Source organism: Lepus europaeus, chromosome 12 (genome assembly GCF_033115175.1).
Source record: "Lepus europaeus isolate LE1 chromosome 12, mLepTim1.pri, whole genome shotgun sequence".
In the NCBI taxonomy this organism is placed as follows: Eukaryota; Metazoa; Chordata; class Mammalia; order Lagomorpha; family Leporidae; genus Lepus; species Lepus europaeus.
The window spans coordinates 1,853,772-1,876,819 of NC_084838.1; the positions used below are offsets into that span (position 1 = coordinate 1,853,772).

Genomic DNA, 23,048 nt, shown 5'->3' on the forward strand with positions numbered 1-23,048 from the left:
AGAGGCAGCCGTGTTAATGCCACACCCCCAGGAAAAGCCGAGACGAGAGTCCTGGTAACACAGCCGAGTCGGGATTTGACTCTGAGCACGCCAGATTCTGCCCTCAGCTGTCGGACCCGAGTCCCAGAGGCTCAGCCAGGGCCCCCTCCTTTCCCGGACACACCGCCGCCTTCGCCGTGCCGGGAGCACTGCTCCGGCCCAGCCTCCCGGGTGGCCGGTGGTCCGTGCCCGTGGCAGGGCGTGGCAAGTGTGGAGTTAGTGTCGGTTCCAGGAGGTCCCAGCAGCGGCCACTGGGGAGGGTGGGGCTTGGATGTGGGACCCATGGGCCTGGTGGACCGAGCAGAGGGTGTGGCAGGGCATCCAGACTGGGTGTGAGGGCTGCACGTCCAGTGTTTGGCCCAGGCACGGTGGGCAGAGGCTGTTCGGAGGCCTCATGTGGGGAGCAGGCTGGCCAGGTCTGCAGGGCGCGCCGGGCACTGTGGGCAGCCGACAGGGTCTGTCTCGAGGGGCTGTCCGCCTGGGGGTTTGGGACTGGCGGGAAAACAGGCCGCCTTCCTAGCAACGGCGCAGGTGCACAGCTGTGCGCCCTCCCAGCCCTGCCCCGGGGCCCCCACTGCCAATCAGGGCTCCTCTCTCCCTGTCCGGGGAAAGCGCCTGTTGCTGCAGCGTGGGGCCCTGTGCGTCCTGACAAGGCAGGGAGATGGACAGGTGTGCGGCGGCTCCGCCCCCAGGACTCTGCCATTCCCCGCAGAGGCACAGGAATGGGAGCACCGCGCCCCACAGACCTCAGAGCCCCGAAAGCCTGTTCCTCTCCCGGGGAGGGTCCAGCCCCGGGCTTCTCCTGCCTCCCTCTTCCAGCCCTGCCAGCCTCACCGCTCAACAGGCCGGGTTCAAACGATGAGGGTGACAGCGCTCCTGACGCCTGCTGGGGCACAGGGCGCCTCCGCCTTGAGCAGGTGCACCCTGAGGCCTGGGGGCCCCGGCACTTAGTGCCTGTGGTCCATGGAGTCACTTGGGAGGGGCCGGACAGGCACCAACAACTGTAGGAAGGGGTGGACCCGGCCGTGGTCAGCGCAGGTGTTTCTGCACGGCCCGGGCGAGCCTTGTTCACCTTTGTGGAGCCCGGGCCAGCCCACAGGCAGCTGCTGCCCCTCCCCGACATGGAGCCCGGAGGTGGTGACCCCCAGCTGGGCTTCGTCCTCCCGCGGAGGGCACCCGGAGGCGGCCCCCACCGCTCACCGCCCGCGTGCATCCTCCAGGCTACTCCCTGGTGACCCACATCCCGGCCGGCGCCCGAGACATCCAGATCGTGGAGAGGAAGAAGTCGGCCGATGTGCTGGGTGCGTAGCTGGGCTGGCGGGGGGGCGGTGGACCCTCGGCCCCTCCTTTGGGAGTGGGGTGGGCTGAGTGCTGGGGGCCCCAGAAGCCAGAGCTCAAGTCAGCTACTGGGGGGGGGGGTGTCCCAAGGAAGCTGAGTTCACCACCCCCACCCCAAGCTGCTGGTGGTGGCGCCAGGTAGTGAGCTCCCCGTCATGAGCGGGGCCGGCACAGGCAGGTCTCAGAGCAGCCGCACGGGAGCCGGGACTGGGGGAGGCCCGGGAAAGGGAGGCGCTCTGTGGAATTCTGCCCTCTGGCTGCAGCCAGCTTGGGACTCTCCGGCGGCCGGCCGTGCAGGCTGCAGGCTCTGGGGCTGGTCCGGGCTGAGCGTGGGGAGCCGAGCCTCCGGCCAGGCCAGCTGTTCTGCCGCTCGCTCGGTCGCTGGGGCAGTGGCGAGGCCAGGAAACAGCGTGTTCTCGGAGCCGGCCGCAGAGCTGCCGTTCTCGACGCTGACGCGTGGAAATACCGAGGGTGGCCTGCGAGCTGGGAGAGCCGCGGGACGGAAGGGGCCCCGAGCTGAACCCTGGCCGCATACCTGGGGGCCGGGCGAGCCCCCCCCCCCCCAGGCCGCTCGCTGGGGCGTCTTCCAGGCAGACGCGTCCTGCTTGTTTCGTCTTTCTGATAATAAATTAATTGCGCCGGCGCCTCTGTTGGTGTTACATCAGGGACCTTGGCCGCGGCAGTCCTCTTGTCCACGCGCCAGTTCCTGGAACGGTCTTGAGGACGTCCTCTGGAAGACAGAGTGTCCCCGGCAGCCGGCTCTACCTCCTCCCTCCCTCCCGTCCCCAGCCCGGGAGGCTCTGAGGCCCCAGGGTGGGGACGGGGCTGCCGGGGGCCTGGGCTGGTGCTCGTGGTCCCTTCTGTCCTGAGCTGGGCCCGGGGGTGTCCACTGTGGCCGAGAACGCGGGCAGCCCAGCCCTAGGTTGATGGGGTGAATGGAGACATATTTGTGTCATCGTCCCCGGAGCGGGGTCAGAGCTGGCCGACTCCAGCGGCTCCCAGGACAATGCCCCTGGACCGGCCAGGCCGGGGCTGCAGCGTCAGCGCTTGTGGGTGCCGGAAGACGGCCAGGCTGGCGGCAGCGGCCGCTCGGGGTCCACCGTGAGTCCGTGGCAGCACCAGGCCGGAGCACCAGCCCCACGCCTGCTGGCCACGGCGCACCTTCCACAGGCCGCCGCCGCCCTGGCAGTCCCTCTGCGCCCCTCACTCAGGGCAGCCGGCCGCTGTCCGGGGGCCAGACAAGCCTGTGGATGTTTATTTGACGCTGACAGGGAGGCGAGCTCGCATGTGCCGGCCCCGGCAGGGTGTCGGAGCTTCCTGTCTGTGGGGTCTCTGCGGGAGGCCCGGCAGCGGGGGTGGGGGTAGGGGCGGAGCCTCCCGAGCCTGGGGTGCTGGCCCGTGTGACCGGGTGGCCGTGTCCCTTCCAGCGCTGGCGGATGAAGCCGGCTTCTACTTCTTCAACGGCAACTACAAGGTGGACAGCCCCAAGAACTTCAACATCGCCGGCACCGTGGTCAAGTACCGGCGGCCCATGGACGTGTACGAGACGGGCATCGAGTACATCGTGGCGCAGGGGCCCACCAACCAGGGGCTGAACGTCATGGTGCGTGGCCGTGGCTCGGGCTCGGGCGCAGGCGCGTGCGGGGCAGCATCGCCACCTCGCGTGCTTGGGCTTTGCCATTCGCCACTTCCTTCCCTCAACCGTTGGCTCACTCAGTCTCGCTGGCGCGTAGCTTTGTGCATCCCCTACCCCTCCACGTGCGGGCACGGCTCCACCCCGCGGCGCCCCGCGGTGGCAGCAGAGGAGGTGCTGTCCTCGGGGACCCCTCGAGCGGCTGGACCCACCCCCCGTCTACGCCCCAGCTGTTGCACGTTGCTCCCCGCCTCTTGGGGACACAGATGTCTGCGGGGCGGCAGTGCTGGGGCCCTGGCCTCGCCCAGCCCTGCTTTCCTGCGATGCTCGGTCTCCCGGAAGCTTCTGGAAGCTTCTGGGATGGGGCTCGGGGACGAGTGTGGGTGAGTTTGCCCAGCCTGCCAAGAGTTTTTTCCCCCTGGAAAGGAAGCCCTGGCGGCTGGGTGCCCAGCGCCGAGACCACGAGGTTCGTGGAACTCAGAATTAAAAGAAGTTCACTTAGGGGCGCAGAATCTGGAAGGATTTGCGTTTTCCACGGACTTTCTGGGGTGTCCCTGTACTGAGAGGTCTCGTCCACGGGGATCGGATGGCGTTGAGACGGGCGGCCCTGTGTTCCGCAGCCTGGAGAGGCTGACGGGCTGGGGGCGGGACGCAGCCCCCCTGCCTGGGCTGTTTTGTTCCTGGCGCCACATTGTGGGTGTAGCAGCTGGGGCCCCGGAAGGGGAGTGACCTGTACTCTGCGGGAGTGGGCCAGCGGCCCCCACCTGCCCCTGGCTCTGCCCCTGGGCGGCCCCCAGCCCCACAGGCACTGGTGTCTGTGCTCAGCTGGCCTGCCTGGGGCCTCCCTCCGGGGGGACTGGCCCTGGTGTCTCCTCTGTTGGCAGGAGCCGGGCTGCAGGTCGGGGTACGGGAGGTTTGCATGCAGGAGGGACCGAGGAAGGGGGTCGGGGCCCCGCGGGAGGGAGCCAGGGGCCCAGGGCTGCCAGCAGGGCCCAGGCCGGCCTGCGGGTCAGGGTCACCTCATATCGGGGCAGGGGACTTCCCACGTAGCTGAGTGCACTTGTGCTGTGGGGACGTGGCCATGTGAGGGACAGCTCCCTCTGGCTGACGGGGTGTCCGTGGCGGGGCCCAGCCTTGCCATGTCCCTGGGGCCGTGCACAGAGAGCTTGCCAGGGCCGGCAGCACTACCTAGACCCCCTGGTGCCCCCCAGGGAGAGGGTGCATGGCTGCGCTGCAGCTGGTCTGGGGATGCAGCTGGCCACAAAGCGTCCATCTCTCCCGTGCCTTCCGCACGCTCCGGCCCCTGGCTGGCACCCCTTGGTGGCTCACTCGAGGAGAGGCCTCTCCACCCAGGGCTACTGTCCTTGTCCAGCTACCATCACAGTGGGGCTGCAGGTGCCAAGAGCTGTCCCCTGGACCAGCAGGGCACCAGTACACTTCAGACAGCGTCCCTCCCTGTCTTGGCCTCTGGGGCCTGCTCCGATGGCCGGGTGCCCAGGCGGCCCGAGGCAGCCTGAGCCTGCTGTCTCCCGGTGGAAGTGCCCGCCTCCTGGCAGGCAGGGCCCGGTCCTCGCACGGGACTTTGTCTGAGCCACACTGGGCTCCGCCTTCCCTGGCTTGCCCAGGCAGTGCGCACCGCCGGGTCCCGCTGTCCAGTGCACTGCTGGGTGGCTCCCTGCCTCGTGGATCCGAGCCCCCTGGGCACCGCAGGCCTGGGGGCGGCAGCGGAAGCCTCGCATTTGGAATAAGCTTAGCTACTCCCCCGGGACAGAGGGGTCAAGTGCAACCAACTTGGCCCAGGAGCCCAGTGGTCTCGGGCGGGCGGCGTGGCGCTGGGTCACGGCACGGGGGCCGTGCTTAGGGGAAGAAGCTGCAGCGCCCCGGTGAGCGGCGAGTGTGTGTGGGCCGTGCCACCCTGGTGATGCCGTCGTGCACCTGCTGCAGGGGTTCCAGCGCAGGCCCGGGTTAGCAGCACAGCCACGCTGGCCACGGCAGGGAGTCTCCCCCGTGGCGGCTGCTCGCTGGCCATCGCTACCAAGCAAGATGACCTTGCATTTAGTCCTTTTCCCCAGACCCTGCGTCTCCCCGAGGCCTCCCCGTCCTCCCCCTCCCCCTCCTCCCCTCCCCCTTCCCCTCCTCCCCCTCCTGGGCGGGGCTGCGCCACCCTCTTCCTCCTCTTCCTCCTTGGCTTCACCACCGCTTGGTCCCCAAGAGCTGCCCCGCGGTGCGTTTCTTCTCTCTGGTTTCCCTGCCCCAGTTCGCACTGCCGGCCTCTCCCTGCGGGCACCCCGTCTCCCGGGGGTCTCTGTGCTCGACCCCTCAGGGAGTCCCAGTGTGTGGGCTTCCCAGGAGCACCCTGACCCCCACCACGGCGGTGCTGGGAGGGAGACAGCCAGGCCGCCATCGGGGACTCCGCAGAGGCCTCTGTCTCACGGGAGCTCGGAGCTGGCCCAGCCCTTGGGGGATGTCCCAGAGCGAGGCGGGCCTGGGTCTGCACAGCCCACCAGCCTGGCCCAGGGCCCCGCAGGGAGGCTGAGGCAGTGCCGGCCCCATGCAGCTGCTGGCACATCTGTCTTTATTTCTCGGGAAAGCACGGGGGGCGCCCTCACCTCCGTGCCCAGGGTGGGCCACTCCAGCCACCCCTCTTGCTCTGTGCCCCTGCTTCCTAGCCTGGGGTCCAGCCTGCCCCCGCCTTGGGGCACGTGCCATCCTTGGGGGAGGCTAGCCGGGAGCCAGGAGCCCAGGTGGGAGGGGAGAGGAGTGAGGAAGGGCCCGGCGCGGCTTCTCTCCCCAGGTGTGGAACCAGAACGGCAAGAGCCCCTCCATCACCTTCGAGTACACGCTGCTGCAGCCGCTCGACTACGGCTTCCCGGAGCCCGCCTCCCAGAGCGCCGAGAGCCAGGAGCTGGGCAGGGCCGGCCTGCTGGGCTTCGTGCGGCACAACGGCTCCCTCTACGGCCCGGCCTCCTCGGAGCAGCTGGGCCTGGACAACCAGCTGTTTGGGCCCCCGGGGCCCGAGATGGAGCTGGGCCTGGGCAGGGGCCAGGAGACCAACGAGGTGTGCGAGCCGGCCGGCGGTGGCGGTGGCAGAGCCTGCGAGGGCCCTCCCAGGGCCAAGGGCTTCCGAGGTAACCGGGGTTGGGGGGGAGCAAGGCTTCGGCCCCTCCCAAGGGAGGTCGGTCAGAGGGGCTGGGCCTGGAGCCGGCCGGAGCAGGCTCAGGACACACCCAGCTTTCTCATGCATGCTTGGCTGCCCCCACAGATGGGGACCCCATGGACACGAGGCCAGCTGTCTCTGGCTATCCCCAGATTGGGGGGGGAGACAAGGCTTAGAGAAAGGGAGTGCCTGCCTGTGTCCGGGGGGGATGGGGCGCCCGAGCTGTGGGGGCCCAGCTGTGCAGGGCCTGCCCTGTGCTCACACGGCCGCCTGCAGCTCCGTCTGTGTTGATCCTCAGCCAAGGACATCCCCAAGGCCCCTAATTCCCAGCCCCGGGCAGTCACACGCTGAGGTCCCCATGCCCACGGCCTGGGGGACCCCTCCTAGCTCCTGCAGGACACCGTCCAGGCCGCAGCCGACCCTGATTATTTAACTGGGCGCCCAAGCCCGGCGCCTCCTTGCCTGGGTCGGGGAGCCCTTGACAGCGAGCCCCATCTCCCTCCACAGACCACAACGCCACGGGGACGGTGCTCACGGGGGACCAGGGGGGCCAAGACATGGACGCCCACTTCACGTCCCGGGAGTTCCTCTCGGCCAATGCCATCTCCGGACAGCTGCTGGGTGCCGGCTCCGACTCGAAGGAGTTCGGCCTCAACGAGACGGTGAACAGCATCTTCGCCCCGGGCGGCCCCGGGAGCCCCCTGCCCGACGGCCTGGACCTGGGCTACGAGGAGAACGAGGGCGCCGGCGCCGAGATGCTCAGCGGGTCCTTCCTGGAGCTCAGCAGTGACAGGGTCACCAACACCTCCTCCGAAGCCCCCTTCCCCAACACCAGCGCCAGCCTCCCCACCTCGGCCGGAAACAGGACTCACAAGGCCAGGTAGCGGCCCCGCCCCTGCCCTGTCCAGGGCCTGGGGCGCTGGAGGGAAGTGGGGGGCAGCCACGCCCTCCCACGCGCCGTGGCTCTGGGGCAGGGGCCTGGCCCTCGGCGTGTGCTCCTCAGCGTGAGTCCCAGGCTCCGGTCCCCGCCAAGTGCCAGGGCGCGGAGCGTCCATGGGGTGGAGGGGCGGGGGGGGGGCGGGCAGACACGGTTCTGGGCGCGGAGCGTACACGGGGTGGAGGGGCGGGGGGGGCAGACACGGTTCTGGGTGCGGAGCGTACATGGGGTGGAGGGGCGGGGGGGGCAGACACGGTTCTGGGCGCGGAGCGTACACAGGGTGGAGGGGCGGGGGGGGGCAGACACGGTTCTGGGCGCGGAGCGTACACGGGGTGGGGGGCAGACACGGTTCTGGGCGTGGAGCGTACACGGGGTGGAGGGGCAGACACGGTTCTGGGCGCGGAGCGTACACAGGGTGGAGGGGCGGGGGGGGGCAGACACGGTTCTGGGCGCGGAGCGTACACGGGGTGGAGGGGCGGGGGGGGCAGACACGGTTCTGGGCGCGGAGCGTACACGGGGTGGAGGGGCGGGGGGGGCAGACACGGTTCTGGGCGCGGAGCGTACACGGGGTGGAGGGGCGGGGGGGGCAGACACGGTTCTGGGCGCGGAGCGTACACGGGGTGGAGGGGCGGGGGGGGCAGACACGGTTCTGGGCGCGGAGCGTACACGGGGTGGAGGGGTGGGGGGGCAGACGCGGTTCTGGGCGCGGAGCGTACACGGGGTGGAGGGGTGGGGGGGCAGACGCGGTTCTGGGCGCGGAGCGTAACGGGGTGGAGGGGTGGGGGGGCAGACGCGGTTCTGGGCGCGGAGCGTACACGGGGTGGAGGGGCGGGGGGGGGCAGACGCGGTTCTGGGCGCGGAGCGTACACGGGGTGGAGGGGCGGGGGGGGGCAGACACGGTTCTGGGCGCGGAGCGTACACGGGGTGGAGGGGTGGGGGGGGCAGACGCGGTTCTGGGCGCGGAGCGTACACGGGGTGGGGGGGGCAGACGCGGTTCTGGGCGCGGAGCGTACACGGGGCGGGGGCGGGGGGCAGACACGGTTCTGGGTGCGGAGCGTACACGGGGTGGAGGGGTGGAGGGTAGACGCGGTTCTGGGCGTGGAGCGTACACGGGGTGGAGGGGTGGGGGCGGGGGGCAGACACGGTTCTGGGCGCGGAGCGTACACGGGGTGGAGGGGTGGAGGGTAGACACGGTTCTGGGCGCGGAGCTTACATGGGGTGGGGGGTGGGGGCGGGGGGCAGACACGGTTCTGGGCGCGGAGCGTACACGGGGTGGAGGGGTGGGGGGGGCAGACACGGTTCTGAGCTCTTCTCGTGAGCCAGGGCGGCAGCCAGGAAAGCAGCCCTTTCTGCCCGGTCACCGGGAGCCGCCCAGCCGGGCTGGAAGAGTCGGCATCTCCTGGGCAGGGGCCCTGAGTGACAGGCCATTTGGAGACCCTGGCCAGGCTAGGTGTCCTCCCTCCTGAGGGAGGTGGGGGCCAGAGGGGGTCGCCCATGTCCTGGGTGTTTTGCTTCTCAGGTTGTGCAAATCCTGACTGGGGTGGGGGCTGCACCTGCGGCCACGGGAGACGTGTGGGCAGCCCCTCCAGGGCCTCCCCAGGGCCTCATGAGGGCTGGGCGCCCTCCTGCCTGCTGGCTGGGAGCCGTGACTAGATGATGGCAGCAGGTGGAGGGCAGGGAGGGGCTCGCTCTTTGTTTCAAGGGCGGTGTGATGCAGGGAGAGGTAAGGCGGTGTGGCGCAGGGAGAGGTAGGGCGGTGTGGCGCAGGGAGAGGTAAGGCGGTGTGATGCAGGGAGAGGTAAGGCGGTGTGGCGCAGGGAGAGGTAAGGCGGTGTGATGCAGGGAGAGGTAGGGCGGTGTGATGCAGGGAGAGGTAGGGCGGTGTGGCGCAGGGAGAGGTAAGGCGGTGTGATGCAGGGAGAGGTAGGGCGGTGTGGCGCAGGGAGAGGTAGGGCGGTGTGATGCAGGGAGAGGTAAGGCGGTGTGGCGCAGGGAGAGGTAAGGCGGTGTGATGTAGGGAGAGGTAGGGCGGTGTGGCGCAGGGAGAGGTAAGGCGGTGTGATGTAGGGAGAGGTAAGGCGGTGTGATGTAGGGAGAGGTAAGGCGGTGTGGCGCAGGGAGAGGTAAGGCGGTGTGATGTAGGGAGAGGTAAGGCGGTGTGGCGCAGGGAGAGGTAAGGCGGTGTGATGCAGGGAGAGGTAGGGCGGTGTGATGCAGGGAGAGGTAAGGCGGTGTGGCGCAGGGAGAGGTAAGGCGGTGTGATGCAGGGAGAGGTAGGGCGGTGTGGCGCAGGGAGAGTAAGGCGGTGTGATGCAGGGAGAGGTAAGGCGGTGTGGCGCAGGGAGAGGTAAGGCGGTGTGGCGCAGGGAGAGGTAGGGCGGTGTGGCGCAGGGAGAGGTAAGGCGGTGTGATGCAGGGAGAGGTAAGGCGGTGTGGCGCAGGGAGAGGTAGGGCGGTGTGATGCAGGGAGAGGTAGGGCGGTGTGGCGCAGGGAGAGGTAAGGCGGTGTGGCGCAGGGAGAGGTAGGGCGGTGTGGCGCAGGGAGAGGTAGGGCGGTGTGGCGCAGGGAGAGGTAGGGCGGTGTGGCGCAGGGAGAGGTAGGGCGGTGTGGCGCAGGGAGAGGTAGGGCGGTGTGGCGCAGGGAGAGGTAAGGCGGTGTGATGCAGGGAGAGGTAGGGCGGTGTGGCGCAGGGAGAGGTAAGGCGGTGTGATGCAGGGAGAGGTAGGGCGGTGTGGCGCAGGGAGAGGTAGGGCGGTGTGGCGCAGGGAGAGGTAAGGCGGTGTGGCGCAGGGAGAGGTAGGGCGGTGTGGCGCAGGGAGAGGTAGGGCGGTGTGGCGCAGGGAGAGGTAGGGCGGTGTGATGCAGGGAGAGGTAGGGCGGTGTGATGCAGGGAGAGGTAAGGCGGTGTGGCGCAGGGAGAGGTAAGGCGGTGTGATGCAGGGAGAGGTAGGGCGGTGTGGCGCAGGGAGAGGTAAGGCGGTGTGATGTAGGGAGAGGTAAGGCGGTGTGATGTAGGGAGAGGTAAGGCGGTGTGGCGCAGGGAGAGGTAAGGCGGTGTGATGTAGGGAGAGGTAAGGCGGTGTGATGTAGGGAGAGGTAAGGCGGTGTGGCGCAGGGAGAGGTAAGGCGGTGTGATGCAGGGAGAGGTAGGGCGGTGTGATGCAGGGAGAGGTAAGGCGGTGTGGCGCAGGGAGAGGTAGGGCGGTGTGGCGCAGGGAGAGGTAAGGCGGTGTGATGCAGGGAGAGGTAGGGCGGTGTGATGCAGGGAGAGGTAGGGCGGTGTGATGCAGGGAGAGGTAGGGCGGTGTGATGCAGGGAGAGGTAGGGCGGTGTGATGCAGGGAGAGGTAGGGCGGTGTGATGCAGGGAGAGGTAGGGCGGTGTGGCGCAGGGAGAGGTAAGGCGGTGTGATGCAGGGAGAGGTAGGGCGGTGTGATGCAGGGAGAGGTAGGGCGGTGTGGCGCAGGGAGAGTAAGGCGGTGTGGCGCAGAGAGAGGTAAGGCGGTGTGATGCAGGGAGAGGTAAGGCGGTGTGGCGCAGGGAGAGGTAAGGCGGTGTGATGCAGGGAGAGGTAAGGCGGTGTGGCGCAGGGAGAGGTAAGGCGGTGTGATGCAGGGAGAGGTAAGGCGGTGTGGCGCAGGGAGAGGTAAGGCGGTGTGATGCAGGGAGAGGTAGGGCGGTGTGATGCAGGGAGAGGTAGGGCGGTGTGGCGCAGGGAGAGGTAAGGCGGTGTGATGCAGGGAGAGGTAAGGCGGTGTGATGCAGGGAGAGGTAAGGCGGTGTGGCGCAGGGAGAGGTAGGGCGGTGTGATGCAGGGAGAGGTAGGGCGGTGTGGCGCAGGGAGAGGTAAGGCGGTGTGATGCAGGGAGAGGTAGGGCGGTGTGGCGCAGGGAGAGTAAGGCGGTGTGGCGCAGAGAGAGGTAAGGCGGTGTGGCGCAGGGAGAGGTAAGGCGGTGTGATGCAGGGAGAGGTAGGGCGGTGTGGCGCAGGGAGAGTAAGGCGGTGTGATGCAGGGAGAGGTAAGGCGGTGTGGCGCAGGGAGAGCTAAGGCGGTGTGATGCAGGGAGAGGTAAGGCGGTGTGGCGCAGGGAGAGGTAGGGCGGTGTGATGCAGGGAGAGGTAGGGCGGTGTGGCGCAGGGAGAGGTAAGGCGGTGTGATGCAGGGAGAGGTAAGGCGGTGTGGCGCAGGGAGAGGTAAGGCGGTGTGATGCAGGGAGAGGTAGGGCGGTGTGATGCAGGGAGAGGTAGGGCGGTGTGGCGCAGGGAGAGGTAAGGCGGTGTGGCGCAGGGAGAGGTAGGGCGGTGTGGCGCAGGGAGAGTAAGGCGGTGTGGCGCAGAGAGAGGTAAGGCGGTGTGATGCAGGGAGAGGTAAGGCGGTGTGGCGCAGGGAGAGGTAAGGCGGTGTGATGCAGGGAGAGGTAAGGCGGTGTGGCGCAGGGAGAGGTAAGGCGGTGTGATGCAGGGAGAGGTAAGGCGGTGTGGCGCAGGGAGAGGTAGGGCGGTGTGATGCAGGGAGAGGTAGGGCGGTGTGGCGCAGGGAGAGGTAAGGCGGTGTGATGCAGGGAGAGGTAGGGCGGTGTGATGCAGGGAGAGGTAGGGCGGTGTGGCGCAGGGAGAGGTAAGGCGGTGTGATGCAGGGAGAGGTAAGGCGGTGTGATGCAGGGAGAGGTAAGGCGGTGTGGTGCAGGGAGAGGTAGGGCGGTGTGGCGCAGAGAGAGGTAAGGCGGTGTGATGCAGGGAGAGGTAAGGCGGTGTGGTGCAGGGAGAGGTAGGGCGGTGTGGTGCAGGGAGAGGTAAGGCGGTGTGATGCAGGGAGAGGTAGGGCGGTGTGATGCAGGGAGAGGTAAGGCGGTGTGGCGCAGAGAGAGGTAGGGCGGTGTGGAGCAGGGAGAGGTAAGGCGGTGTGATGCAGGGAGAGGTAGGGCGGTGTGGTGCAGGGAGAGGTAAGGCGGTGTGGCGCAGGGAGAGGTAAGGCGGTGTGATGCAGGGAGAGGTAAGGCGGTGTGGCGCAGAGAGAGGTAAGGCGGTGTGATGCAGGGAGAGGTAAGGCGGTGTGATGCAGGGAGAGGTAGGGCGGTGTGGTGCAGGGAGAGGTAAGGCGGTGTGGCGCAGAGAGAGGTAGGGCGGTGTGGCGCAGGGGAGTTTTCTGAACCCAGTGTCAGGGATTCACTTCGGGTCCTCTCTTGCTCTGAGGTCCCCGGGTCTTGGCCCCTCCTGTGTTGGAAGTTTCCCCTTTCTCTCTCTCTCTCTCTCTCTCTCTCTCTCTCTTTGACAGGCAGAGTGGACAGTGAGAGAGAAAGGTCTTCCTTATGCCGTTGGTTCACCCTCCAATGGCTGCTGCGGCCAGCGCACCGTGCTGATCCGAAGCCAGGAGCCAGGTGCTTCTCCTGGTCTCCCATGGGGTGCGGGGCCCAAGCACTTGGGCCACTTCTGCTGCTTCCCCAGGCCACAGCAGGGAGCTGGACTGGATGTGGAGCAGGCAGGACACAAACCGCTGCCCGTGTGGGTTCCCGGCGCCACAGGCAGCGGCTTCACCTGCCGTCCACGTCTCCTCTCATTTTTAAAGAGGAGGCCGGGGTTTCCCTCCAAGCTGGACAGACTCCTGGTTGGAAGCCCGAGGCGAGGGCACGGCTGGGGAAATAGATGACCACGTCCCAGCCTCGCCCCTCCCTCCTGGACTGGGTGGATTTGCCGCTGGTGCTGCTGTGGGGAGACTGTCTCCTGGGTCCCCGGAGCGTGGGGGCGGTCAGTGCCACCACTCCTCCCACAAGTGCAAGAACGCCTGAAGGCGTGGCCCCAGGAAGGGGCCGGGAATGGCCCTGTGAAGGGGCCAGCACCAGACCAGGCCCGGGTGACCTGCTGCAGGCCGCAGGACCCCAGGGGCTGCCCGCGGCCACAGCGTCCCTGCTGCCCACGCTGCCCAGAGTGAGCCCGCACTGGGAGCTTGAGATCAGGCCCGGCACACGACTGGTTCAAAGCAGCCATGTGCCCTGACGGTAGCCGGCGGCAGCCCCCCATGCGCCGGCCAAGAGTTCCAGCCCAGGGTCCCCGCGACCCTGCGGAAGCCGGCTGCCACACACATGCCTGGCGCTGAGCTCTTTAATGTTGGTAGCTGCAGCCTGAGTGACCAGTGTCCCCAACCACCCAGCGCCCCAGCCGGAAGGAGGCGGGAGCTGAGCATTCTGGAACATTCTTGGCTCCCAAGCGCCGCCTTCTCGGGTGGGAAGAAATCCAGCACTGACATGAGAAGGTGGGAGCGAGATGCCTGCATGTGGGGTGCAGTCACAGTTGAGCCCCACATTCTTCAGCTCCCCTGTAGGGAGCCCCAGCAGCCCCCAGGCTGCATCTCTGCCCCCTCGCTGTGTCGGGGAGCTCTGGCGCCCGCTGGGGGGTTTCTGCCCAGGACTGAGGGCAGGCGTGTGGTTAGGAGGAACGGCCCCTCCCAGGAGCGGCGGGCGGGGGGCTTCTCACCCCCTCTCTCCTCCACTTCCTTTCAGGACCAGGCCCAAGGCGCGTAAGCAAGGCGTGAGTCCGGCCGACATGTACCGGTGGAAGCTCTCGTCACAGGAACCCTGCAGCGCCACCTGCACCACAGGTAGTGTCCCGGGTTGTAGCCAGGCAGCCCGCTCGGGGCCCACCTCCACGGGGGACCCTCATGGGGCTGGGGGCACACCCACTGGCTGGTAGGCCCAAACTGCGTGTAGGGGGTGGGGCTTGGGAGTCAGACCTTGGCATCTCTGTGTCACTGCGCACCAGGCCACGGTCGGGTCCCGGCCACCCCAAAGGCTCCCCCAGCTGTGGCCACGCCCATTGGCTCCTGCTGGGGCAAGTGTCCTGGTGAGGAGCGAGAACTCACAGGCGAGCAAGTGCAGCGAGGGAGGAGTCGACCCTGAGACTCACGGTCGGTCAGGTTCCAGGAGCTCAGCTGCAGGCGAGGACTTCTGGGGGGACAGAGACCCCCATGTGTGAGCAGGAAGACTGGGCTGGGATTGGACCCGCACCTTGCTGGCCATGAGGCCAGACCCCGCCAGAGAGACGCTGGTCACGGCCTCCAGGGGCAGCGGCTGCACCTGCTGCTGCCTCGAGCCCTGCCCTGCCTGTCCTCCAACTCAGATGTGAGACCCAGAGCCAGGACACAGAGGCCGCGTGCTGTAGGGAGACCCCCAGGGTCAGCTCTGCATTCAGAGTTTTGTGTGGGACTAGCCGACTGTCAGCTGCCCCACGGCCCCAGCCGGCCAGGCCCGTGGACGCCCCTGCAGTCTCTGACCGCCGGCTGTCTGCGTGTGGCCATTCCCCTGCATGAGATGGACCCTCCGGATGGGGGCGGGGAGGGTGGCCCTGCCTCTCAGGCCGAGGGAGGGGCTCTCGTCCGGGGTCCCCAAGCAGAGCTGATGGCACAGGAACACTGAGGCTACTGTGCACCCAGCACCGGGCCAGAGGGAAGCAGGCTTTGTGGGCTTATCGAGCACGAGCCTGGCACCGCCCCTGCCCACGCCTCCCAGACCAGACACGCGGCTGGCTGATGTGTCCAGGCGAAGCGGCCTTGGGGACCAGGGGCCTGATGGACAGCCCTGGCTGCCGATGGCCCCGGGAGGACCCAGCATGCTGTGGGAGTGGCTGGAATGGGGGTGGGAGCGGGTGGGGTCTGATGCACGTGGCCCAAAGTGTGACCAGGACCAGTGGCTCTGGTGAGAGGCGGCACTGTCCAGGAGCGGAGCGAGCCCCAGGTAGCCTCCGAGGGGGTGCCCGCCTGCCGAGCAGCCTGGGCGAGGGTCAAGGCCTGTGGTTGGCATGGCAACCGTCTCCGTCCCCACTGTTGGGCCAGGCCTCACCACCTGTGCTGGAGTCCCTGCACTCCTTGGGGGCTCATAGTCACCGCTTAGGGCCACAGCCACTCCGGACGCCCCTCGGGCAGGGTGCACGGCCAAGCCGGGTGGGGGTGGGGTCCGTGACCGTGTCTGGTCTCAGCTGGGCTCCCAGGGGTGATCACAGAGGCCCCTCGGCCCCCTGGGGCACAGCAGTGGCGGAGGGAACTGGCAGGACCCCGACTTTCACATATTGGGGCTCTCCTGGGGAAGAGATGATGGCAAGGGGGAGGGAGGCCCCTGGAGATCTGGGCCGGGCCTGGAATGGTCAGACGGACACCTGCTGCCCCGAGATGGGCGGCTGCGAAGGGGTGCGAGCGAGAGGCACTCGGCGGCCTTTTCCTCCTTGGGTCAGCTCGGGGATGGTGAGGGATGAGTTGGGTCCCAGCTGCACAGGCTGGGGAGGGGGTGTGGAGGAGAGGTCAGACGCGGGGTCGTGGGCGGGGAGAGGGCTCAGAGGCACCCAGCGGCCCTCCCTGGGCTCCTCTGGTGATGCCGTGAGCCCGGGGACGTCCCGGTCCCCAAACCGGGAAGCCGGGCTCTGAGCTGTCCCTTGACTTGCGCACGGCCCTCTGGTTAACCGTGGGCTCACAGGCCCCTCCCTTGCCCTGGACCTAGGGGTCATGTCCACGTACGCCATGTGTGTCCGCTACGACGGCGTCGAGGTAGACGACAGCTACTGCGATGCCCTGACACGGCCGGAGCCCGTGCACGAGTTCTGCGCCGGGAGGGAGTGCCAGCCCAGGTACCCACCCGGGAGGGAGCATCAGCCCAGGTACCCCCCCGGGAGGGAGCGCCAGTCCAGGTACCCACACGGGAGGGAGCGCCAGCCCAGGTACCCCCCCGGGAGGGAGTGCCAGTCCAGGTACCCACATGGGAGGGAGCGCCAGCCCAGGTACCCACTCGGGAGGGAGCGCCAGCCCAGGTACCCACTCGGGAGGGAGCGTCAGCCCAGGTACCCGCCCGGGAGGGAGTGTCAGCCCAGGTACCCACCCGGGAGGGAGCGCCAGTCCAGGTACCCACCCGGGAGGGAGCGCCAGCCCAGGTACCCACCCGGGAGGGAGCGCCAGCCCAGGTACCCACTTGGGAGGGAGCGCCAGCCCAGGTACCCACCCGGGAGGGAGCGCCAGCCCAGGTACCCACCCGGGAGGGAGCGCCAGCCCAGGTACCCCCCCGGGAGGGAGCGTTAGCCCAGGTACCCGCCCGGGAGGGAGCGTCAGCCCAGGTACCCGCCCGGGAGGGAGCGCCAGCCCAGGTACCCGCCCGGGAGGGAGCGCCAGTCCAGGTACCCACTTGGGAGGGAGCGCCAGCCCAGGTACCCACCCAGGAGGGAGCGCCAGCCCAGGTACCCGCCCGGGAGGGAGCATCAGCCCAGGTACCCCCCCGGGAGGGAGCGTCAGCCCAGGTACCCCCCCGGGAGGGAGCGCCAGCACAGGTACCCGCCCGGGAGGGAGCGCCAGCCCAGGTACCCGCCCGGGAGGGAGCGCCAGCCCAGGTACCCACCCAGGAGGGAGCGCCAGTCCAGGTACCCGCCCGGGAGGGAGCGCCAGCCCAGGTACCCACTTGGGAGGGAGCGCCAGCCCAGGTACCCGCCCGGGAGGGAGCGCCAGCCCAGGTACCCGCCCGGGAGGGAGCGCCAGCCCAGGTACCCGCCCGGGAGGGAACGCCAGCCCAGGTACCCACACGGGAGGGAGCGCCAGCCCAGGTACCCGCCCGGGAGGGAGCGCCAGCCCAGGTACCCACCCGGGAGGGAACGCCAGCCCAGGTACCCGCCCGGGAGGGAGCGCCAGCCCAGGTACCCGCCCGGGAGGGAGCGCCAGCCCAGGTACCCGCCCGGGAGGGAGCGCCAGCCCAGGTACCCACACGGGAGGGAGCGCCAGCCCAGGTACCCGCCCGGGAGGGAGCGCCAGCCCAGGTACCCACCCGGGAGGGAACGCCAGTCCAGGTACCCACACGGGAGGGAGCGCCAGCCCAGGTACCCACACGGGAGGGAGCGCCAGCCCAGGTACCCGCCCGGGAGGGAGCATCAGCCCAGGTACCCCCCCGGGAGGGAGCGTCAGCCCAGGTACCCCCCCGGGAGGGAGCGCCAGCCCAGGTACCCCCCCGGGAGGGAGCATCAGCCCAGGTACCCACCCGGGAGGGAGCGTCAGCCCAGGTACCCACACGGGAGGGAGCGCCAGCCCAGGTACCCACTTGGGAGGGAGCGCCAGCCCAGGTACCCACCCGGGAGGGAGCGCCAGCACAGGTACCTGCCCGGGAGGGAGCGCCAGCCCAGGTACCCGCCCGGGAGGGAGCGCCAGCCCAGGTACCCGCCCGGGAGGGAGCGCCAGCCCAGGTACCCACCCAGGAGGGAGCGCCAGTCCAGGTACCCGCCCGGGAGGGAGCGCCAGCCCAGGTACCCACCCAGGAGGGAGCGCCAGTCCAGGTACCCACTTGGGAGGGAGCGCCAGCCCAGGTACCCGCCCGGGAGGGAACGCCAGCCCAGGTACCCGCCCGGGTAGCCATGGGGCGGCCAGGATGGCTGGGCCTCTGCTGAACAGCAGCCAGACCTGACCCCCGGGCAGGACGGTGGGGGCCCTGGAGGACGGCATGGGGGTCTTGATAGATGCACCCCACCCTTGCCGACGCCATGCCTGTCGCAGTGACCTCTGCTGGGTGCAGCCCTGGCTTTATAAACCCACAGGGATCCGAGGCCCTTCCAGAAGTTCATGGGAAAATGAGATTAAAAGTTTCTTTGGGTGCAAAAACACAGTGGAAACCACGCCTAGGTTTTCATTGTGCATATTTTCCATGAACTTTTCGAAATATTCTCATGTCCCTGGGAGTGCAGGCCGCTGGCCGACCCACGTGGGCAGAGGCCGGTCGCTGTTCCAGCCCCGGGCCTCCTGTCCTGCCTCGCAGACACGGTCAGAGACGGAGCCCGGGGTGCATCGTGCCCTGGCGTGGACCAGCCCAGGAACTGGTGCAGGGCCGCAGAGCCGCTGGGGGAGCCTCCGAGACGGGGAGCACCCACCTAGCTCCTGGCAGCGGGGGGGCCTTACTCCTTTCTGGGAGGGGCAGGGAAGATGAGGGCCCCTGGACCCCGCTGGACCCCGCTGGACACATGGCTTTCATTTCTCTGTGCCAAGGCTCGTGGAGAACGAGGCCCAGCCCAGGGTCTGGGGAGCATAGCAGTGCACAAGGGGGCCCAGGGCTCCAGGACACTGGGGCATGGTTCTGAGAGGGGGTGGCAGGTGGCCCCAAGGTCAGCAGGGCCCCAAGGTGCCAAGGTGAAAGCAGGAGGAGGCAGTCCAGGCTGCAGGGGGGACACAGGCTCGGGAACCCCCCATCCCCCGTTGTCATGGCGACGACCTCCAGTTTGGGCCCCAGCCCTCCCTGTCTGGCCCAACCCCTGGGACCTGGGGCCACGTGTCTCTGGGGTGCAGCGTTGTCAGGGCTCCAGCCACAAGGTGCGGGGTCCCTGAAGGCCGCCCCGCCCCCGAGGCAGGTGGGAGACCAGCAGCTGGAGCGAGTGCTCGCGCACCTGCGGCGAGGGCTACCAGTTCCGCATCGTGCGCTGCTGGAAGATGCTGTCCCCCGGCTTCGACAGCTCCGTGTACAGCGACCTGTGCGAGGCGGCCGAGGCCGTGCGGCCCGAGGAGCGCAAGGTTTGCCGCAACCCGGCCTGCGGGCCGCAGTGGGAGATGTCCGAGTGGTCGGAGGTGAGCCGGCGGCTGTGGCAGGGATCCGGTGGGACTGGGCGGGGGCGGGGGCCAGTTGAGGCCTGGGGTGGGACTGGGCAGGACTGGACGGGGCCTGAGTGAAGGGGCGGGGCCAGGTGGAACCTGGGTGTGGGTGGGGCCTGAGTGAGGGGGGGGCCAGTGGAACCTGGGTGTGGGCGGGGCCAGGTGGAACCTGGGTGTGGGTGGAGGTGGGGCTGGGGTGGGTGGGGCCAAGTGGGCCTGAGTGGGGGGGGCAGGTGGAACCTGGGTGGGGGCGGGGCCCGAGTGAGAGGGTGGGACCAGCTGGGTGGGGTTTGGATCTTTGTGTTGCTGGGCAGAATCGGGCAGTGGGAGATGTCCCGGGGTCCAGGGTGAGCTGGTGGGCCTCTGCAGGGCGGGGCTGGCCCTGGGCTGGCTGGGTCTTGGCAGAATAGGGCAGTGGGAGATGTCCCGGGGTCCGGGGTGAGCTGGTGGGCCTCTGCAGGGCGGGGCTGGCCCTGGGCTGGCTGGGTCTTGGCAGGGCCGCGGGTGGGGACTGGCCCACGCAGGGACTGGCGCCGGCCAGGGCTCTGCCTCATACCCAGCCCCCCCGCCCGCCCCTCACAGTGCACGGCCAAGTGCGGGGAGCACAGCGTGGTGACCAGGCACATCCGCTGCTCTGAGGATGAGAGGCTGTGCGACCCCAACACCAGGCCGGTGGGCGAGAAGAACTGCACAGGCCCCCCCTGCGACCGCCAGTGGACCGCGTCCGACTGGGGGCCGGTGAGCGCTGCCGGCACGGGGCTGGCCTCTCTGCCCCCGGCTCCTCCAGTGTCTGGAGCAAGGGTGTGAGGGAGGAGCCCCTGCGCGCCGGTCTCCCTGTAGTTCCCAGGAGTCAAAGCCCCCATCCGGCCTGGCTGTCTCCCCCCATCTCCGTCTGTCTCTCCCCCCGTCTCTGTCCGCCTCCCGCCCCCTCCCCCTGTCTCCGTCCACCTCTCCCCATGTCTCGGTCTGTCTCGCCCCATCTCAGTCTGTCTCTCCCTGTCTCTGCCCGTCTCCCCGTCTCCGTCCACCTCCCCCATCTCTGCCCGTCTCCCCGTCTCTGTCCCTGCCCCCCTCGTCTGCTCAGATGCCAGCCGGCTCCCGTGTGCCAGGCCCTCTCTGTAGGTGTGCGTTTCTCCCTGTGTGTTTCTCATCAAGCAGGCATTATTTCTGTAATTAGAACAGAAAATGTTATTTAAAAAGTGGTTACTACGGCGACCGCTTCCCACGCTGCCTGGGGTGCTTTCCCCTCCCTGGGGGCTGGGCGCTTGCCGAGCGCCCCCCCACCGGGCCCCTGCCGTCTCCCTTTTGCAGTGCAGCGGGAGCTGCGGGCAGGGCCGCACCATCAGGCACGTGTACTGCAAGACCAGCGACGGCCGCGTGGTCCCCGAGTCCCAGTGCCAGGTGGAGACCAAGCCTCTGGCCATCCACCCCTGCGGGGATAAGAACTGCCCGGCCCACTGGCTGGCCCAGGACTGGGAGCGGGTGAGTGTCCCGGAGATGGGGCGCCTGGCCAGAGGGCGTCGGAGAACAGCCAGTGTGAAGGCGGAGTCCGCGGAGATGGATTTGACGCTCACAGAGCCAAACAGGCGGGGGACCCCTTGTGACCTCCCAGCTCCAAGTGGGCGCAGGCTCCGTGGTGCACACAGAACCGGCAGCGTCCCCACACCGGGCCCCCAGGCGCCCGAGCGATGGGGCACAGGGCAGGCGCCGTCCATGCTGTGACGGCCGGGTCTTCCCTGCCGGCTTTGTCACTCCCCCGCCCCCCCGCCACGCCAGACCAGTCGCCTCCACTCTGCCTTCAGGCAGATCACTGTTAACCAAATCATCTCGGACAAAGCGTTGTCTGCTGAGTCGGCTCTGGCCGCAGCACCCCCGGCCAAATGGTCATTAACCAATTTGTTTCAAAACAGATGGTTTCGGGTTCCGCTGCCTTTGATCAATCCCGTTTGGGGACAAAGAGTTCTCAGCCGATGCGCCATCGGTCCTGGCGCCCCCCCCACGCCCTGTAGCTACTGACCGCTGTTGTCACAGGGTCCCCCCGCCCCCCGCCCCGGGCAGGGGCAGCCGTCCCAGCCTCTCAGACCCTGGCCTCTGATCCGGCCCGTCTGTCCCCGGCCTCAGTGCAACACCACCTGTGGGCGGGGTGTGAAGAAGCGGCTGGTCCTGTGCATGGAGCTGGCCGGTGGGAAGCCGCAGGCGCGCAGCGGGCCCGAGTGCGGGCTGGCCAGGAAGCCGCCGGAGGAGAGCGCCTGCTTCCAGAGGCCCTGCTTCCACTGGTACACCAGCCCCTGGTCGGAGGTGAGCGCCCCCACCCACCCCAGCCTCTCCCAGGAGGTGAGCGGCCGGCCCCTCCACCCCACCACAGCCCCTGGTCGGAGGTGAGCGCCCCCACCCACCCCAGCCTCGCCCAGGACCCCTCCACCCCACCCCAGACCCGTCCAGGAGGTGAGCGGCCCCCCACCCCCACCCCAGCCTCTCCCAGGAGGTAAGCGGCCGGCCCCTCCACCCCACCGCAGCCCCTGGTCGGAGGTGAGCGCCCCCCACCCACCCCAGCCTCGCCCAGGAGGTGAGCGGCCCCTCCACCCCACCCCAGCCTCTGTCCCAGGAGGCTGCTCACCTGTGCCACGTCAGGTGGCACGAGAGCCACGCCTTCCAGCCTGACGTGCCCTGTTGTCGCTGCAGCTCTCACCCTGGGCCTGTGGGCCTACGCACGTCCAGCCTGGCTTGACCTGGTTGATTTTTTTTTTTTTTATTTGAAAGGCAGAGTTACAGAGAGAGGAGGAGGGAAGAGAGACAGAAAGAGAGAGAGAGAGGTCATCCATCTGCCGGTTCCCTCCCCAAATGGCAACGGCAGGGCTGTGCCATGCTGAAGCCAGGAGCCAGGAGCTTCTTCTGGGTCTCCCACGCAGGTGCAGGGGCCCAAGTAGTTGGTCTGTCTTCTGCTGGTTTCCCAGGTGCATTAGCAGGGAGCTGGATCTGAAGTAGAGCAGCTGGGACTCGAACTGGTGCCCACGTGGGATGCCAGTGCTGCAGGCGGAGGCTTAACCCGCTGCGCCACCACGCTGGCCCCTAGCACTGACCTTGAAGCTATCAGTGGCAGCCTGGGGTGCTGACAGAGCCCACGGGGGCACCGGGGCCACGCGGGGCTGAGTCGGACCCAGCCCTCGTCCCCGGCGAGGCAGGGTCGTGGGATTCGGAGACACAGACCGCACAATAGCAGAGCCCGGGCCAGGACCCTGAGGGCCCCAGGGAGGGTGGCGACCCCCCCCAGTCCTGGCCCCCAGACCTCCCAGCCTGAGGACGTCAGGTGAGACGGGACTGGGGTCTCACCTCTCTGCAGGTGGGAGCTGAGCTGCGACTACGGGCCCAGCAGTGCCTGAAGGGGAGGGGTCTCCCCCTTTCTCAGAGAGGAGCCCCAAGGCCCCTCCCACATCTGCCTGTCCCCCCCAGTGAAAGGGCAGAGTAAGGGGTGAGGAGGAGCCTTGGGACCTGGCCCCCGGGGGAGGGGCGGAGGGAGGGCAGCCCCTGCCAGTGCCAGGCCCCTCTGGACTCCCGGCCTCCCCAGCCGGCCATGCCGGAGCTCGGGAGGGGCCGGCGGGGAGGCCCAGAGCAGCCTCTGCGAGCTGCTGGCCCAGGGCCAGCACGGGGGATCAAGTGGCGTGTCACAGGGGTCTGGGTGCCCGGGAACCTTCACCGGGAGGCTCAGACCCCCCCGCCCGGGCCGCCCCTACCCTTGGCTGTAGCAGCGACAGGCAAGTGCCAAGCCCTCCAGCTTCAGGGCCCGAGCTGTGGAGTCTGTGTTACAGGGGCCCGGTGGGCGCAGCAACCCCCAGGCCGGGGTCCTGCCCAGACCCACCTCACCCCTCCCACACCACACCCCACGGCAGACGGGAGGCTGGGCTGGGGCTTGTGGAGAAGCCCGCGGGAGCCGGGACCCGGAGGGGGGGCGGGCAGGCCGACCTGGGGGACCGGCTGGAGAGGCCCAGGCCATCTCTGGGAACAGCCGGGCCGGCTGGGAGGGGAGGCCTGACCTCTGCCCCAGGCCCCCTTGGCGGGAGTGACCCTAGTCGGTTCTCCCCAAGTGTTCCTGGCGTGTGAGCGGCTCGTGGGGTTTTGCAGGGGGAGCACCCGGGTGAGGAGCGGGGGGTGGGGTGCTGGCTTCAGAAGGTGACTCGCAGACCCAATGGGGACCATGGAGGTCCTGCACCCCTCACGGTGCAGCTGGGGAAACTGAGGCAGCTCTGGGCGGCCAGCCAGTGCACCGCCCCGCCCCCCCCCCCCTTGGCGAGCCTGGCCAGGTGGGCGGGGCCCGTGCAGGAAGCTGAGGGCCGCCTTCCTCCTGTCGCTGCCCCAT

At 68.8% G+C, this 23,048-nt stretch overlaps 1 protein-coding gene across 1 annotated transcript in view; it reads left to right on the top strand.

Moving 5' to 3' along the window:
- ADAMTSL2 (ADAMTS like 2) overlaps positions 1–23,048 on the top strand; it is a 29,654-nt gene that overhangs the window by 5,313 nt on the left and 1,293 nt on the right. Inside the window, exons 8-17 of the mRNA XM_062206861.1 lie at positions 1,260–1,340; positions 2,805–2,980; positions 5,805–6,138; positions 6,675–7,047; positions 13,602–13,699; positions 15,588–15,714; positions 18,457–18,670; positions 19,277–19,432; positions 20,006–20,176; positions 20,816–20,992. Coding sequence (XP_062062845.1) covers positions 1,260–1,340; positions 2,805–2,980; positions 5,805–6,138; positions 6,675–7,047; positions 13,602–13,699; positions 15,588–15,714; positions 18,457–18,670; positions 19,277–19,432; positions 20,006–20,176; positions 20,816–20,992 — 1,907 coding nt within the window. The remainder of the gene's footprint in view (positions 1–1,259; positions 1,341–2,804; positions 2,981–5,804; positions 6,139–6,674; positions 7,048–13,601; positions 13,700–15,587; positions 15,715–18,456; positions 18,671–19,276; positions 19,433–20,005; positions 20,177–20,815; positions 20,993–23,048) is intronic.